The following is a 19,149-nucleotide window of genomic DNA, read 5'->3' as shown; positions in this document are numbered from 1 at the left end:
CACTCTAGCCACAGTGACGTCCACACAGACCTCTTCAGTCCCATTGCTTCCTGAGCTCCAGTAAGTAGCTGCCCCCTCGGCGTCTCCCCGTGGCCAAGACCAAACCTAGAGTCTTCCAGCAGCCGCTTCTCTCCCAGCATTCCCTGAGTAATTGAGTGGCAGCGGCTGCCGTCCCGTGTTGCAGGTCAGAAACCCAGGAGTCATCTTTGATTCCTCCTTCCACCCATGGCCCTACATTCTAGACCATTCACATGTCCGGACATTGTTACTTCTTGAGTAAACACCTCGTCTTCATCACCTAAATCCTCTCAACCAGCCTGGGTCACCTGGACCGCGGTAGTAGCTTCTGCGTCGCCGGTTACAGGAATATGCTTGGCAAAGAAACCCCATTAGAAGGGATGGCATTTATTAAATTGCACAGGATGCGATCTTCAGGTTGTGTTTGTACCAAGCACTAGGCAATGCAGCGTTTTCAGATTTCCCCGAGCTGTATGCTGCTGTTTGCAAAGCTGGCCTTTGCAGTTCCGTACTCTCCCGCAGTAGACAGTGTCCGGGCAGAGACCCTCCGGTCGGCCCGGGTTTCAGGCCTGTTGGCCGGGTCGTAGCTTCCTAACCGGTCTTCCTCTGTTCTCTCTTCCCTGATCTGACCATGCATTTTCACGTGGCGGCCGGGGGTGTGTTTTCACAGCAGAGCTTCTGTGACCGTACTCGCCCTTCGTCTTCAGTCCACTCTGGTTATTCCTCTCATCTCCCCAACCACTAACTATTGGAGCACCCCCGTTCTCAGACCTCTTCTCTTTTCTCTTGACCTCCTTTCTGGGAGCGATCTCACGGCTCTGAGGACTTCTACACACCACTTCCTCATGCATGTCTTACGCCTGTACTTCTCGCCCTGATTCCGGACTTGTGTCTTTATATCTCCAGATATACTTGAATACCCAGGTATAAGATATACTGGAATCCCTAGTTGGATTTCTGCCAGGCATCTCCAACCTAACATGGCCAAAACAAACCTGCTTTTCTCTAGGTGTTGTCCATATCAGCAAGGATCTTCTCATTTTTACGATTGCTCAGGCTGAAAACCTCAAAGTCATCCTTAACTGTCCTCTTTTCTTCATGTTATACTGTTAGCCGCTAGCATATCCTATTGATTATGCCTTAAAAATTTGTCCAGAACGTGACTACTTTTCACAAGCTCCACTGTTACTGCCCTGGTCCAGGCTACTATTATCTTTTCCCTGAATTACAGCCATAGCCTCCCAACTGGTCCAAACCACCCCACGTGCCCCACGCCCCCCAGCCCTCAGTCTTGTTTAGCACATCATCTAGAGGAATTGTTTTTAAAGGGAAGTCAGATTACAGCCCTCCTTTGTGAAGAACCTCCCAAAGATTCCCTGTGTCAAGGGTAACAGTGTTGTTGCCTACTAGACCCTATGACCTGCCTCCCTGACACTGTCTTTGTCTCCTAGACTGTTTGCATTGGATCCTGTGCCATTCCCGTAGGACACTAAGCAAGCCTTTGCCTCGGAGCCTTGCACATGCTGTGGCCAAATTCTTTGTCTCCCTTAGGTTTCGGTTCAAATGCTATCTTATCAGTGAGGCCTTTAACTTACCCTGCTTAAATTGTGACCTCTTCCCCTTGTCCCTAGTTCCCCTCTCCCAGCTGGGAAACTCATTTCCATTTTCTCCTGAGCACATACTATGTATTTTACTTGTTTACTGTCAGTTTTCTCTCGTCAGAGTGTAAATTCCTTGAGGGCAAGAGGTTTTGTCTGTTTTCTTCATTCCTGATTCCCTGGGTCCTTGGCATTCCTGGCATATCAGTGCTCAGCAGATATGCTGAATAAATGATCGTCCTATCCCGGTCCAGGGCTCTTTGTTTATTCTTTGGATAGTGACTAAAGAACAAGGAAGGTCTAGCCTGGTCTGGCCTGCCCACCTGCCCGCCTCGTGCAATATGCTCTTCTTTTCATTGTGCACCTCTATACTGCCCTGTTCCATGTTCCTCCAAGCCCCCTCCGGCCATCAGGCTTTACATGTGCTCTTCTTGTTCCTGGGCAACATTCTGTTTCCAACCCTTACTCTCATCTGCCTGGTCTCTCCTACTCTTCCATTAGACATCAGTTATGGCTTGACATCTGGAAGCAAGGAGAACCTTTTCAGATCCTCCCCCCGCCCCACCCCGCAGCCCAGTCAAAATTCCATGTTCTTTTATTTCCTGGCACTCACTTATTTCAGTTTGCCTGACCCACTAACCTAGAAGTTCTGTGAGAGCGTGTTTTTATTTATCACTCTGTGCCCAGCCATATGGTAGGCTTTCAATACATATTTGATAAATAAATAAAAGAAAGAGTTTTGCTGGCAGCTAAGTTGTATGGAAAGGGAAGTAGAAGTGGCATTGGAGGGAAGTGCCATGTTGTTTTACGTATGAAGAAGGAGGCTTGAAAACTTATTTATGAATGTCTCAAGATTAAAATTAGTTGAAAATTTGTGGAGGATTACTTACTACAGTTGCATTTGTATGGGGGGTGGCAAATTATTTATTATTGTGATTAAAAAACACACTACATTTAATTCACACTGGGAGGCATTAGTTAGCTTTGAGCCCTTTGTGCACTTGTTTTACAGAGAATAGGACAGTTGAACAAATGAAATCATGGATTTGAAGTTTTGAATGCTAATGGGGAAAAACATAGTGTTGTATGAGTTGGATATTAGGAAAGGCCTGCTTGGGAAGGAATATCAGGCATAGAAAATTGTTCTAGGATGACTGAGGTTGATTTTGTAGACTGAAGTATTTGATTTTTAGGGTAGAACCTAGAATCTACCCAGTAGGGGTTAGGTAAATAGTGAGAGGGTCCCAAAGAGCACTAGCTCAGACCAGGATGCCTGTCTTGTCACACTTGCAAGTTTTAACACCTGCATATCGTTCTTCCCTCTGTATCATTCCTCCTTCTTAGCCTTTACCGTGTGCTACGGAGCTAAAAACCGTTGTTAATCCTATGCCTCTACTATGCGTAACACACCGTGCCCACCTGTGTGTGCATCAGTGAGATGAACTTGCAGAAATATTTGTTTATAGAGGAATGATTTGGAGTAAGGAGAAAGCAGGGATTACAAATAAAAAGTTTGAGAACCAGTGATCTAATCCCCGCCTGCTGCCTCCAGACAGCACTAAACATAAATCATTTAGACAAATGCATATCTCATCTACAAGATCTCTTTGAGAGGATAGTTTCCACAGCCTCCTGTTTGAGAATTTCTCAGTCACTGACATAATTTGGCTCTTTGTATCCGACCTGCATCCCACCCGCCAGCGTTTGTGCACCTTTTCTTTAGTTAGCACAGGAAATGGAGACCATCTGGTTACCACTCTTGGTATAACAGGCCTGTGTGGCACATCGCTGTCACTCTTAATACGATATTCTGCTTTCACTCCATGCTCTCATATTAAAGCCCTTAAAATAATAAATCACAGTCTACTTACTTTACACTAGGTGGCCCTCTTTGGTTGCTCACGTCCTGCAGCTGTGGCTTCCTCTTTGGAATCAAGAGTGAATAGAGAAGTTGAAGGAAGCATGCCAATATGTTTCTTTGTTTGTTTTAAACCAATAAACCTTTTTCCTATTAAAATTTAAGTTTAGTCATGAGAGACTGCTGTGCCAAGATTGTAGAAAACACCCTGGATTCTCAAAGTCAGAATTGGAGATGTGTGACACTTATATTTGTCCTGCCATTGCATCAGGGACTCGGCCATCTTTTTTTCAGCTTCACAGAGAGTCCTGACTACAGCTTTCTGCATTTTTTCTGGTGATTTCAAGTGTAATTTTGTCTTTGGGGGATGGAGGAGGGTTAAAGAAAAAGTTGTGAAGGGCAGCCTAGCACTTGGTAAAATGGAAAGCTTTGAAGACAGTACATAGACCGGTATCTAGACCATCTGTGTTGAAGAAAAATCCAGAGGAATTCCTAGAACTTTCTATAACCCTTTTCCTGTAACCAGACAGTAAGCTCATCTTGCCTAATAATGATGATGCCACTGCGGGTAAGAACAGCAGCTAACATTTCATGTGTGTTGATGATGTGCCAGGCATTGCAGCGTAATACATTACAACCCCTTGAAGTAGGTACCTCTTGCTCCATTTTATAGATGAGGAAACTGAACCTCAGAGAGATTTAGTAACTTACCCACGGTCACTTAGCCAGGAAGTGGTAGGGCCACAGTTTGAACCCAGGAAGCTTGGTGCCAAATCTCTTGCCTTTCACTACCACATCTAACACAAGACCTTGTTTGCAAAACAGTCTAATAACTATCTCAAGCTCAATTGGGTACTTAATATTCATTTTCTAGAATTCTACTTAAAAATAAAAAGCAGATATTTCCTCTTTGTAAAATAATAATTGATAGCATCAATATCTGCAGGCTTTCCAACCATATAGGTCTTGCCCCATTCAAATCCATCCATCAAAATGATCTTTCTAAAATCAAAAAATTACCTTGCTACTTCTCCCAGTTGACACTTTTTGGAATTCCTTCTCCCCTACAGGAAAGTACAGACTTCTTTACATGACCTGCAAGACTCTGCCCAGAGACCAGCCAGCCTTGCCTGCATCAGCTCCCCCTGAGTCTGCTCTGACCGGTCTTCCAGTCCCCCCGCCGTGATCACCTTGCTGTGTCATGGCCCCTTGTTTTGCCAAATCTGTTCCTTCTTCCTGGAAAACCCTTTCCCACCACCTTAGTCTGTTCAGGCTGCTAGAACAAAATACCACAGACTAGGTGGCTTAGGAACAGTAGAAATATATTGCTTACAGTTCTGGAGGCTGGAAGTCCCAGGATCAGAGTGCCAGTCTGGTTGGGTTCTGGTGAGAGCCCTCTTCAGGTCATAGACTTCTCATTGTACCTTCACAGGGTGGAAGGGGCTAGAGATCTCTCTGAGGCCTCTTATAAGGGCATTGATCCCACTCTTGAGGGCTCCATCCTCATGACCTAATCACTCCAAAGGCCCCACCTCCTAATGCCATCATCTTTAGGGGTGAGGATTTCAACATAGGAATTTGGTGGAGGGGGGGGACACACAAACACTCAGACTGTAGCACCCACCCTTCTGGCAGACTCTTTTTTTTTTTTAAAGATTTTTTTTTTTTTAATTATTTATTTGACAGAGAGAGATACAGCGAGAGAGGGAACACAAGCAGGGGGAGTGGGAGAGGGAGAAGCAGGCCTCCCGCGGAGCAGGGAGCCCAATGTGGGCTCAATCCCAGAACCCTGGGATCATGACCTGAGCCGAAGGCAGACGCTTAACGACTGAGCCACCCAGGCGCCCCTGGCAGACTCTTTTTTTTTTCAGTTCTGACTCTATGTTCATCAGAAGACACCTACATGAATTTTTTTTTTAATGTATATGTCCCAAGTTATATCCCCAGGAATACTAATGCCTTGGTTCTTGGAAGAGGCCTGAGCACCAATATCTCAGAAGCACCTTATGATTCTGATGTACCAGCCAGGTCAGCAAGCCTCGGAACTGTTTTTCCTCAGGGGTCAGGTCGTCCAGAAGAAGGCTGGGGTAGAAAGGGGTGCCTGCGTGCCCTGTGTCCTCCATGCCGTCATGGCAGCTACCACAGTGCGTCACAGTGGCCGCTTTGTGTGGCTTCCTTTGGAGATTAGCAGCCATGGGGTGTCGATCATCTTGGGGTCTGTCCGCTGTCAGCGCAGTGCCTGGCACAGAATTGGGCTCCACAGCCACCACACTGAACTGCGGTAACTCCAGGTGGTTTTCTGCCGTGCGACCCCCTCTTGCTCCCACTTGTTGGCAAGCAGTGTGATGCCTTCTGAAGTAGAGTTCAGCAAAGGCTGAGGGTGGAAGCTGTCACTTAAAGGACTGCTGTTCGGACTCTCTTGTTTAGGTAAAGAGCAAGGTCTTCTTTTCAATTCAACTTCTCAATTGAAATGGACTCGACAAATATGGATGATTTATGGCTTCCTTCTTCCCCCCTGGGTTTTGGTTCAGGCTCTGAGTTTTGGCAAGAACTTCAAGATCACTTTCTACTGGCCACCCTGCAGCTTCAAGACCTGTCGGGGCGGATCTTAAATAAAACTAGAAGCATTTGTTTCCATCCTCAGTGCTTTCCTCCTCCTCGGTCCATCACCATTACCGTGTAATACTAACGAAAGAGCCCTGACGCTGGAAGGCAGCTGCGAGGGCCTGGTAACCTGTGATGTATGGTGTGTTGTGTGGGCTCATGGGGTGTACTTTTGGCTTATTGATTTTGAGGCATGACATCCCCATGTAGGCAGCCTGAATTAGGGTTCTGTCTTCTCACCAAAGCATATACCGAGAGAGAACTCAACTTGCTCAGCGTAACCATATTCTCAAAATAGCCCTCCTATTCCATCCCCCCCTCCAGCCTCTACTTTGAGAACTGTCTCCCCCTGTCTCCCCATTGGGAATCCAGATGAAAAAAGATCTCTCCCTTCCAGCTCAGTTATTCTGTAATTACAGGGTACTAGGCTGATAGGCTCCTATTGGTTGGGTCTTCTATTAACGTTATATGGTAGGCCTTTTTAATTTTGAGCTTCTCTGTGGATATTAATTTTAATGAAACATTTACTATATTGAGAAAAAAGATAGAGTTGGGGGAAATAGGAGGAGGAAGGGAGCAGAGACAAGCAAAGAATAATAGTCTTAACTCAATAGCAAGCATGGCTTATGAAGATCAAGTTGTAGTTCTGCTTCATGCATCACTGTCAGACAAATTAAGAACATATTGTTTCTTATTTATCTATTGTCAAGGATGCAATCTCAGGCATTGAGAATAAATCTTGATTTTCATAAGCTCGGTTGACACTGGAGCCACAGAGCATAAAACTTGCCTCTAATAAAGTGCAGTGTGGAATAGCAGGGGGTCTGACACCAGTGCGGCCACAGCTGCTTCCTGCCCGTGGCCCTGGTGTCAGGGCTGTTCCTTAGCAGGAAGGGATTGTTGTAGGAGACCAAGAATTTGTTAGAGCTGTTGTAAGAAGAGTTCTAGTTTTAGGTATGTTATTCCCCGAAATCTTGGGTTTGGTCCATCTCTTGGTATCTGTCTGCTTCCCCTAGCCTTCCTCCTCACTTCCTCTAGTCAGTGGTTCCTGAGTGCCAAGTTCCTAAACCATGCTTGCTGGACAGGCACCTCTGAGATGGGTTTGTTGTATAATTTGCATGCACTGTGTAATGTTACTATTTAGGATGGTGCTTAGAGGACTCTTTGCTGACTGAAATTTCTACTAGAAATTTTTGTTTTGAATTCTTGAAGTTGAAATATGAAAATTACATTTTAATTTGATTAGAGGTGAAGAGTCCCAATTTGATAAACTGTACTTCAGGATATATAGTATACGTCTTTAAAATAATAAAAGTAAAAATTAAATAATTCAAATATTTTAAATAATGTTTACTAAAACATTACTTCCCCAAATTCTATAAACCAAAATTAGCATCAGTGCTGTGAAACTTGAAATTTATTTTAAACTTGTTAAAAATGCTCCTTTGAAACTAATGTGCAGTGACAGAAAGCAGGTCGAGTTTGCCTGGTGGGTGGTGCATCAGATTGATTGATTGCAAAGGGGCACATGGAACTATTTGGGGGCGACAGAAATGTAGAAAGTTGTCAAAACTCATCTAACTACACTTGAAATGGGTGCATTTTATTGTCTGTAACTTATACTACAGTACAGTTGATTTTTAAAAATGTTAATGCTCCTTACACTTAGTAGCATTACAGTTAGTGGAAGCTATGATCTTTAATCATAGTATAGTACCCTCCCCCCAACATGGCTCATTGCTACTGAACAACTAAATAAACTATTTAAATAACAGGTAAAATCCAGGAGCAGAGTAAGTTACTAAGGAGAAGCTAGAAGCATATGGAGTTTGTCACAGCAGCCTGGGTATAGTGGTTGAGGACTTAAACCATTGCTTACCTTGGTGTTCCAGTTAGTAATGTGGTTTCAGTCTGGTTGGGCCCAGCAGTGGAGTGGGAGAGATCACAGTGAAATGGTTCCTTCCTTCCTTCCTTCCTTCCTTCCTTCCTTTCTTTTTTTTTAAGATTTTATTTATTTGAGAGAGAGAGACAGAGATAGTGACAGCACAAGTAGGGGGAGTGGGAGAGGGAGAAGCAGGCTCCCCGCTGAGCAGGGAGCCCGACGCAGAGCTCAACCCCAGGACCCTGGGATCATGACCTGAGCTGAAGGCAGACACTTAACCTACTGAGCCACCCAGGTGCCCGGTGAAATGGTTTCTAAACATGCCTCAATTCCTTCTGGCCAGTTGTTGCGAAGCTCTTTGGTGAATAACAGAACTCAAGCCAAGGTAGCGGAGGAGCTGGGCATGCAGGAGTATGCCATCACGAATGACAAGACCAAGAGACCTGTGGCTCTTAGGACCAAGACCTTGGCAGACCTTTTGGAATGTGAGTCTTAGGAATAGAGCTTTTCTCTTAACCTGCAGATTCAGAATGTAAATCAAATGCACCCACACTTATCTTACTTCTCATTATTATTATGTTGTAAGTAAAGAAACCTTTTATATTTTAATTTTTGTTTATGCTTTTCTCTGAAGTTTTTTAGAAGGAGAGTATTTTGGAATTAAGACATGCGAATAATGAATTTTATATTCAATCTCTGTTCAGTGGTACACCCGCCCCCCATCCCTGCTTCTGCACCCCTCCATCCTAATGCTTAACCATCACATCCTTTGTGGGAAACAGTAGCAGAATATGAAGATTGGTAAGAGTGACTCAGCTTTTCTTGCCACCCAGCAGCCTTTATACAGGGGCGTAGAAGAAAGAAGGCTAATTTATTCGCTAAATACTAAAACTATTATCTGTTGTTTTGAATGAGCTCAAAGCTCTATGGACAAATGTTATCATCTTTGGCAATTTCTGATATGGTCTGGAAGCATTAAAAATAATCCTATTATGGCTAACTAAAGGATTTTATGCATAATTTTATTGTTTTTGATACTACTTTAAAATAAGTGGACCATTCACTGGGCTTTGGAACTTTAAAAAAAAATATTATGGTATTTTTGACAGTTGGAATTATATACAAATATTAAAGTCTACCATGCAAAACCAGCTCATTTACAAAATGCAAAGGCAGTCTGACTAAGGAACTTAAAAGAACCTCTTTTTCAATTAAAGAAAAGTAACTTAAAGATTAAAATTACAACAAAGTTGAGTAATCAGTTTTACTGATTTTTGTTTTGTTTTTTTAAGCTCAGTAAGAGCTATTTTTATTACCTTCTTTTAAAAACTCACCATTTCCTTGGTTAAAGTGCCTTTTAATGAAATCATCATTTGGGTCACCATTTCTTAATGCAAAGTTTGATATATTGTTATGTTGTCATTAAGCCCAGTATTAAATTTTTCTCTGTTGGGCAGATTGACTACAAAATTCTGTACGTGAAATGTAACATAGACCCTTGTAAATGGCTAGTCTTCTCAAGATTGGTGTGGAGAATGGCAGGCCGCAAGAATGTGCTCATTCCACTGTCATATCTGATCTTCAGGTTTTCTTTTGATTTGTTGTTAATGTGGTTGTATTCCCACATATCATTCTCTCCCTGCTGTACAATAAATAGCATTTTGTGTACCATTTAACTATTTATTTAGCTTTTAGCCAAATGTAGTTTGGTCTTTGTACTCTTTGATTTTTGCATTTTAATCACACATCTGTACTGTTGCTTCTAATATTAGTGATGAAGGGAAATTCTTGTTTGAAGAAAGAGGATAGGATAATTTTAAAAAATAACGAGGGCCTGGGAGTTGAAAACCTCATTACAGTGTTTCTTAAAAGTCTGGTCTCTTACTCTTTCTGGGAAATGGCAATGCACTGTGGTTTTATTTTTTAAATGTTCTGTTTTTCAGCATTTATTGCAGCACTGTACATTGATAAGGATTTGGAATATGTTCACACTTTCATGAATGTTTGCTTCTTCCCACGATTAAAAGTAAGCTCATATAAAATTTAAATTGGTCATATACTTGATGCTTGGTGATTCCAGGACCCATTACTGAATATTTCTTGGGGACTTGCTACAGGAGTTTATTTTGAATCAGGATTGGAATGACCCCAAGTCCCAGCTTCAGCAGTGTTGCTTGACACTCAGGACCGAAGGGAAGGAGCCCGACATTCCTCTGTACAAGTAAGTACTTGCTACCGCAGGCGTCGAACCACTGAGTGGTGAGTCCATGCTCCAAGGGGTCTGGAGGAAGGACGAACCACGGGGGGAATCATGACGAGGGGCCTGAATGCGGCCTCCTGGACACCGACTCTGGGCCCAGCACAGAATCTCTTTGGGCGTCTCCGTCTTTTCGTTCTAAGTAACTGGGTCACCTCTGATTATCTGTGCTTTTTATGTTTATCTTATTTCTCATAACCTCTGCTGGGCTGGGCATCTCGATGAGAAGGTTGTGCCTGTTGGTAACAGTATTTGGGTGTCTCTCTCCACTCCAGTCTGAAGCCTGCTGGCCTTCTGTCCCTGTTGCCGGACAGCTTCATGCCCTGTCAGGCAGCCACTGCAGGAGGCAGGGCGCTTCACTGCCCATGTCTTACCCACACATTTGGGGTTTTTCTTCTCAGAATGTGTATCAGAAACTGCGGTTGGGCTTTTGAATATGTTTAGTGACAAATCGTTGTCCTTTGAGTGGTAGCCAACATTCATGCCAAAAGAATGCAGGTCACTACTACACACAGAATACCAGTTTTGATGAAAACAGCAGATTTGACTCCGAGGTAGAGTAATTATCTTGAGACTCTCCTTTGTTGATTCAGAAGGTGTTTTTAAAGAGGAATTACAAAAGGAAAGGATTATCAAAATAGGTGGATTGCCTCCCAAGGCATTATCTGGGTATGTGTTTTTAAGGATGTTTAAAAATCTAGTTAGAATGCTGGTTTACCTGTTGTCTCTGCACACACATTTGTGAGAGGGTTCCATATGGAATAAAAGCCCCTCTCTGTGGACTTTCTCAAACTTCAAAAGGAAAAACACCAGAGTGGCAGCTGGGAATTTTAAATCCTTCTTTATGTGTTTAATAGTCACAACACGTTATAGGCTTTTTCTCTAAGAGAACTGAGGCCAAGAGAAGTTTGAGTCACCCCACAGCAAGCTACTATAAATTGTCCCAAGAAGCTGTCACTGCAAAACAATGTTTCCTTTACTTATTGGGAGAAATCCCCAAATGTTTAGAAATAGGACTTTAATGTGTACCTAATAAGCATAATGAATATCCAAATTGTATTACATGAAAGGCTCAAAGTGTTTCCTCATCAAAATGGTAATTAAGGTCCAGTAAATAAAATGAGGATGATAAACTTCTGATAGCACAGGCATGATTACTGCCGGAAGTGCTCCCTTAAAGGAGCCACCGTGTGCTTTCATCCCACGGGGTGTATAGAACACAAAGGAAATGACTCTGCTCCCTTCTCATAAATCCCCCAAATGCAAGTACACAATGAGCTTGTTCTTTTTTATCAAGATGATAGGGTTGTTTTGCATATTTTTTTTTCAAGGTTACTGTGTTCGTTCCATTATCTTTGTTGGCTACTTTTAATTTCCCTTTTCCATAAAGTTATCAGTTTTACTGCATGAGAAATCTGCACCATGTCATTAAAATCCAGAGTACCTGGAGTTTTGTTTTTTGGCAGTTGTGTACTTGGCGTTACAGTGTACCTTTGAAATGATCTTAGATGTTTCAGAAATTAAATACATTTTCTGATCTTTTTGATAAGATGCCAGGCATTGGAAAGAATTCATAAAGGACAAGACCATTCAGATGTGGCTTGAGATGTACTGCCCAAATACTTTCATTTTTGGTTGTGATTAGCACTGAAGAACAATGAACAGACTGAAAGGGTTAACTTTTCACTGCTGCAAGTTTGTTAGTTTTAGGATACTTGGAGTATATACACTTTAAAATTGTTTAAAACATTTTACACTTCTCTACCAGCCTTCAGATACTACTTCTAATGCTTTGGGAAAAAATACATAAAAATCCAGTGTAGAATTTTAAAAATTTCCTACTTTAAAAGCTCTCTCTCTATTTGTCAGCATAGCAAATAAACTTACTCCTTTAATTTTCTAATTATTTTTACCTTTTTCTGTCTAAGTGATAAGTACATGGTTTTTCTTAGAGTTAAGTGTTAGCAATAAGAATGAAATAACACCTTACCATAATTAATGTTCCTTTTTTTTCCTCTCAGGACTCTGCAGACTGTAGGACCCTCCCATGCTAGAACCTACACTGTGGCAGTGTACTTCAAGGGAGAAAGAATAGGCTGTGGGAAAGGACCAAGGTATGAGAGGAGATCCTTTTAATTTCTTCGAATGAACATCCTGTGTGTCTGAGAAGTCCCTACTTGGTATTTCCAAACTCTGCAGTCTGTCTTTTTAAACTCAGAGTGTAGAATGTTCAAGGGTAATAGCAAAGTGAATCCTAAGGATTAGTGTCCCCACCAAGTCCAGCCCCAGACTTGAGATGGGCCTTGGACGGTGGGAATGCCTTTACATAAGGGGCTTAGGCTTCCTTGAGAAAGCCACATTACCTGGTGCGCAGGTAAGGACCGTCCAGTGTCAGTTACCCAACAGGGTACCCAGCGTTGCTGCAAGCATTTTATAGGACACGTTGTGCGTGACCCAGGCATTAGACATTGACGTCTTACTGCTTACTCACTTGAGCTTTGTTGGAAATGCTAACTAACATCTTCTCTCAGGTAAAAAGAATTATGTATATTATCCTCTTTCTTTGAACTCTCTAATTTATATCTTAAACTGAGAAGTGATTGGAAGTCTGTCTATACATGTATTTTTTTTACTCTTTTCTTCTTTAAACTTTATGCTAAGGATGTTCAAACTTAAGAAATACTTCAGACCTAATATAAATGGAAGGCGTTTTATTACAGCATTCAAAATGTGGAACAAATAACATAAATAGTCTTTGTGCAAATAAATGATGGTTCTGCATGGCCTTGTGTATATTCCTAACTTGTGCAATTCAGTATGTGACAGAAGTAATCAGATGAAATATTATGCCCGAGACATGAAAATCAACCTGAATAATGTGTGGCCATAGCTTGTGTTTGTGAAAAAAATCTTTAAACTGCACCTTACCTTTATTTTATTTAATAGTATTCAGCAAGCGGAAATGGGAGCAGCAATGGATGCACTGGAAAAATGTAAGCCTATTCCTTTTTCTATAATTATATGTTCATAATGTGTGTTTTATGGAAAGAAAATGGGGAGATATAAAAATGGTAAGTACTGATAAAATGTGATCTTTTTTTCTTCATAATTACTCTCCACATAGAGTGTAGTAGAATATAAGATATGTATAAAATGGGCTAATAATTTTTTTGAAACGTATTCCTGAATGCTTTTTGATTTTCACTGTCCTTTCTTGCGTGGAGTCCCACTCAGCCCAGGTAGCTCGTGTGAATAACCCAGTGTATCTTTTTCTATGTATTTCTCTATGCTTCTAAAATCATATACAGGTGACGGTTTTTTCTTTTTGTTTTTGGCTGTTGTTTTATGAGGGTGAGATATTTACATACTTTTCTGCATCTTTCTGTTGTCGGCCCCCAATTCATTCTTTCTTAATGGCTGCATAGTATTTCATGCTGTGGATTTGCCATATTCTAGTCAGCTTTTTTAGTTTTGGTGGACACTCTTTCTGTTTTTTTTTTTTTTTTTTTAATCACTGTTGACAGTAAATGTCTATCTATTGGTCCTTTTGGTTCTGTGGGATAGATTCCCAAGAGTGGGATGGCTGGGTGGAAAACACTTGAATTACGTAATTGGCCAGGTAGGGAATTGCATAGTCTTTTGTAAGTTGAAGAATTTTTCTTCTGAGGTCTGCTGTGCTGCACAGCAGAGTGTGCCAAACACCACAGTGCAATCCCATTGTGCTCCGCGTACCAGCTTACTGTGGGATGGAGCAAAGGGCGAGAAGCTAAAAGTCAAGAGGCCCAGGATTCTCTCCAGGGAAGGCAAGAGGGCAGGAGCCAAGTGGAAATCAGCAGACCGTGGCTTCCTGGGGTGGGGGGAGGGAGGACAAGTTGGGGCCGGTAGCTGATATTTCCAGGTTCCTGGGTCCGTGGAATCTTCACTGAAAGTTTTAAGTTAACTCTGTTGGGGAATCCTTACATTCATTATTTACAAATGCACAAGAACATACTGAAATGAAAGTGAGATTCCATTTTCTACCTGTAAAATTGCGAAGGTTCTCTTTGGATCCAAAGCTTTTTTTGTTTGTTTTTTAACGATAAAACAGTCCTGGAGAGATGGCCTGTTCGGAGACTGACCTCCACATACCTACTGGCAGGAGTGAATCGTTTAAACTGCTGGAAAGCAGTTTGTCTGTATCTGGTCCTTAAAGAAGTCCATATTCTTTGATCTGGAGACTTCATTTCTAGGAATCAAACCTAAGGAGTTAATGAGCTCAAGTTCACATGCCATGATAATAGTGACAACTTGATTTATAACAGCCAAAAAATACATAAGTAAATCAAACTGCATGATTAACAGTAGGGAAGTGCTTAAATAAATGATACTATAGCCCAGGGGTCGGCAAACATTTTCTGTAAAGGACCAGATAGTAAGTATGTTAAGCTTTGCAGGCCATGCAGTCTCTGTCACAGTTAGTCAGCTCTGCCAATGTAGCAGCAGGAATGAATAGTATGCAGATGAGTGGGTGTGTCTGTGTTCCAGTAAAACCTTATTTACAAAAACAGGTGGTGGGCAGTAGTTGACCAAGTCTTGCTTTATCCAAATGCTGTAATATGTTGCAATCATTACAGCAGTATTTTTGAAGACTAGTGATACAGGAAAATACTTACACTAGAATGTTTTAAAAAGTACCCATAAAAACGTACCTATGCTGTTCTCTCCCAAAGTAAGGGTGGGTGTAGGAATGATTGAGTATTCCTATGTTCATATAATATATACACATTTACACTGTGTATGTGTGTGTGTGTAGCATAACTTCATAGGAGACTATGAGGATACATTCTAAAAGTTTATCAGTGGTTAGATCTGAGTGGTGGGATTTTTTTTAATGCAAACTAGGTTTTAGAATAGAATTTACTGAGGAAGTAGGGTTCATTTTGTAGAAACTTGCTTTATAGCTAGCTGTTTTGGATTTATTTTTTTAAAAAGTACCTAGAATACTTGAAACCTCTGTTTTATACAATACATAAGGTCATCTTGATATCATTGAGGGAATAGGATTTTGTTCCTGTTTCATTTATACAGATGTCATGATGTATCTCTTCTGTTTAAAATCAGTGACTCAGATATACAAGGTCTTTACTGATTCACCGCCTGCCTCTCAGATGCTTTTCCTACCACCCTGTTCCTGTCCCTTCTCTCACTTGGGGGGAGGATGGAACACTATATAAAAAGAGGGGGAATAATTTAGGAATTTGCTATATATTTATATCCACTTTTATTATGCTTCAATCTTAAAAAACAAACGTGCTCTTCTCCAAACATGCCATGCTCTCTCACATCTCTGAATCTTCATATTTTTAAATATGAAGTAGGAACTCTTGTATGTAACAGCCCCTTACCTGGTTCGGGAGAAGAGTGTCCTTTTCCCTCTGTGTTACCAGGTAACTTGGGTGGCTCTCATACATGCATGCATCCCTCTGTGACGTTTGCTGTTGAAGTATGTGCTTGATGACTAAGTGTATAAATGACTCCTGTTATTGTTCCATCCTTGATTTCTACTCCGTCTCTGTACTTGGTATATGCCACAAAGGACAACTGAGTCGTAGAATGTTTAGATCTTAGCCAAGATTTCCACTGTGTCTAAGATTCTTGCACAGGGTCAAATATCAACCAAAATGTAGCTTAAACTATACCATTGAGTGACATATTTCCTTTAACCAAATAAAAATGCTCTACCTGCGTTGCTGTTGCTGACATAGCCCTGGGTATCTCATGGTAAACTATAAAAATAGAATGATCAGAAATAATGACTTAACGCTTCTGTCCATCAAATCTTTTTCCTCTTTTCAGAAATTTTAATTCTTGGTAACTAATGGTGTGATAATACCATTATTTGTTTGGAGTTTTTGGTTTGAGCTTTGCAAAAAATACACAAGTCCATCGGACTACATTCTGTAATCTCCCTGACAATCACTTCTTACTAGGAGAACCCTGTTAAAACACTTACCTACCTGGAACCATTCTGAAACCACACATCTGTGTTTTAACATTCTTATATGTTTTGCTGCCTTTTAACACTCAAGTTCACATCAGATACCGCAATCTAGCATTAGGGTGCTGGTGCAGACTACCAGTGGGTTTCTGAATGACAAAAGACTGAGGGAAGACGCCGAGCAGTTGTTTGCCTCTTGCCTTAGAACATACAGCTCTCTGTTTCTTGTGAATGTGTGTGTGTTTAGTTTGCATCATTCTTTGCACCAGAGGCTACCCTTTATTGAGTATAAAATGTATCTCCTCGTGTCAGATAACTTTCCCCAGATGGCCCATCAGAAGCGGTTCATTGAACGGAAGTACAGACAAGAGTTAAAAGAAATGAGGTGGGAAAGAGAGCATCAAGAGAAAGACCCAGATGAGACTGAAGACATAAAGAAATAAAGGAGGGCCCGGAAGTGGTGGCGTATTTACTTGCTTAACAACTGTGACTGTTGCCCATCGAGATCTAGCCTAGTTTTCCTACAGACAATGAATGAAGTGTGCCTGTTGAAATAAAACACAAAGTCAAATCGCTATTGTTGTTTTACTGATCTAATATGCTGTTTTTAGCTGGATGGTCTTTATTACAAAGTATTTGATTTCTCTTCTATTTAATGGAAAACTTCACTTTGGTGGATGTGCATATTCCCTTTTATTTTGTTCTTTAAACAATAAAATTAAAAAAGCATCTTCTATGTGGAATAGATCCTGTTTTTCTATCTCTGTCTGAGATGGTGACACAAGACTTCAGCTGACAAGTGAAAAATTCACCTCACCAGATATTTGGGCTACACTCAATTAACATCTGTACTTTTGGAAATCTCTGGATTATTAACTAGATTTTTCAGCTTTCATCTGGATGTTTATTGTCTTCTCAACTGCAAACACTGAACTTACCCCTCGCTAAGCAGTGGATCCTTTGAAGAAGGGATCCCTTTAATGTTTAACTGGCTAGTGGGAGTGGGTAAAGACATATTTGAGTCACATATATTCTTTGAATCGTTAGAATAGAGGGAGAAATCATGATTCTAAGCCAGATGACACTTTAAATCAGATACTCTAACCCTGGGGTCAGTGGACGCTTTAAGAAGTTAATAGACAGACTTGGAAGTCTCAGAACCTCCTGAAATTGTGTTTGATTTTATGTGTGTGGGGATGGGAGAGGAAGGTTGGGAGCGGGCGGGGAGCAAGATGAGGAGTCTTCATAAGCTTTCATCAGCTTGAAGTGGTCCTTGCAGTAAAGGGCTAACATTACATTAAAAGACATGACATTTTTAAAAAATGTTATTTTAAACTGAATATCACTTGTTTCTTATTAATAAAGGCAAAACCTCTTTTTTAAAAACAAATGTGTTTTCATTCATTATTTTAGCAAATGTATAGTGAGTACCTTCTGTGTATCAGGCATTGGTCTAGGCTCTGGGGCTACAGCAGCAAACAAAATAAATCCCCGTGCCCTCAGGGAGCTAATGTGCTAGTAGAGGAATGAACTCAGTTAGACAAGGAAGTAAAACATATGGCATATGGTGGTGTAGATGATGGCCAAAAAGAAAGCAGGGAGGTGGGATGGGTGCAGTTTTCAGTCAAGTGGTTCAGGAGATCCCCCTGAAAGGGTATTGTTTGAGTTAAGATCTGAAGCAGGAGACAGAATGAGCCTTTCAGATATTTGGAAGGTTTCTTATTTATGTGACTATTAAATGGTACATATGCATGATTGAAAATTTGGAGAATATATTCCTTTTATTAGCAGGAGAAAGAAACAAATGCTACTTTGGAAATACTGTGGAGAAGGTAGAAAGCATAGGCAGAAAAATAAATCACCCATGATTCCATCACCCGGAGCTTTTGTATATTGTCAGACCTTCTGTGTATAGACACATGTACACACATGCACTCCCATGTGCCTTAACAATTACATACCATACATATGGTTTCCATATCCTTTCTTTTTTATTAACTAATACATCATGCATATCTCTCAGTGTTGAGTTCATATTTACATTTATTTGATGGCTGCATATTAATGCGTATCCTAAATACCAGTTATGGATGCACTGTAATTTATTGACTAAGGAAAGATGTATAGGTTGTAAGCAATTTGTTGCTGTCATAAATAATGCTGCACACATGTGTACACACATGTATTAGAGAGAGGAGTGAGAGAAGACCTCTCTAAGGTTTCTTAAATTGCTAATCATAAAAGGTAAGATAGTACCTGTATGAAAAGGTTGTCCTGGTGCTCCTCCTCCCTACAGATAGCAAGACTGGAAGGGAAGGAATGCTGGATTCATCAGTGGCCTTGAAAATGTTACAAGGGAAAATATTTGAACTTTTTAAGGGAGATTTTATGTATTTATTTGAGAGAGATAGCGTGCGCAGATCATGAGTGGGGGGAGGAGCAGAGGAAGGGGGGACAAGCAGACTCCGTGCTGAGTGCAGAGCCCAACATGGGGCTTGATCTTGGGACCTGAGATCACGACCTCAGCCGAAATCGAGTCGGACGCCCAACTGCCTGAGCCACCCAGATGCCCCTGAACTTTTTTTAAACAAGCACTTTCACTAGTCTTCCATATGCATCAAAATAATGCCAAAGCCAATATACTGCTTGGGACTTTTTATCGGACCTTGACTTTCTCTCTGTGGTAGTCTGACCTCTTTCATTTTCTTTCTCCATATTAATAGCTCTTGAAACCTGAAGAAATTAAGTCCATAAGACACTAGAGTAACTCACAGTGAAACACAAACACACCATGAGGGCAGGTTAGCTCCAGGGGCTCTATAGAGCAATAATGAGGCCAGCAGCCAAATTCTGTAACTAGGCACATAGACCAATTCAATGTAGCAGGCCACTCTGACCACAGTGTCCACCCTGCCTCCTACCCAACCCAGCCCAGTCTTCTTACCTTCTAGTTCT

General features: G+C 41.3%; 1 protein-coding gene across 8 annotated transcripts in view; it reads left to right on the top strand.

Annotated features, from left to right (window-relative positions):
- Positions 1 to 17,584, top strand: part of DROSHA (drosha ribonuclease III) — a 117,706-nt gene extending 100,122 nt beyond the window's left edge. For all 8 annotated transcript variants that reach the window (XM_081825936.1, XM_081825942.1, XM_081825940.1 and 5 more), the window contains 6 exons: positions 8,304 to 8,445; positions 9,904 to 9,986; positions 10,078 to 10,181; positions 12,239 to 12,331; positions 13,164 to 13,210; positions 16,507 to 17,584. In XM_081825936.1, the coding sequence (XP_081682062.1) occupies positions 8,304 to 8,445; positions 9,904 to 9,986; positions 10,078 to 10,181; positions 12,239 to 12,331; positions 13,164 to 13,210; positions 16,507 to 16,637 (600 nt within the window). In that variant the 3' untranslated portion in view covers positions 16,638 to 17,584. The remainder of the gene's footprint in view (positions 1 to 8,303; positions 8,446 to 9,903; positions 9,987 to 10,077; positions 10,182 to 12,238; positions 12,332 to 13,163; positions 13,211 to 16,506) is intronic.
- The last annotated feature ends 1,565 nt before the right edge of the window (positions 17,585 to 19,149 follow it).

Source organism: Leptonychotes weddellii, chromosome 7 (genome assembly GCF_054177405.1).
Source record: "Leptonychotes weddellii isolate Sample4059 chromosome 7, ASM5417740v2, whole genome shotgun sequence".
Lineage (NCBI taxonomy): Eukaryota > Metazoa > Chordata > Mammalia > Carnivora > Phocidae > Leptonychotes > Leptonychotes weddellii.
Note: the sequence above shows the minus strand (reverse complement) of the source record. Positions and strands in the feature narration are given on the sequence as shown.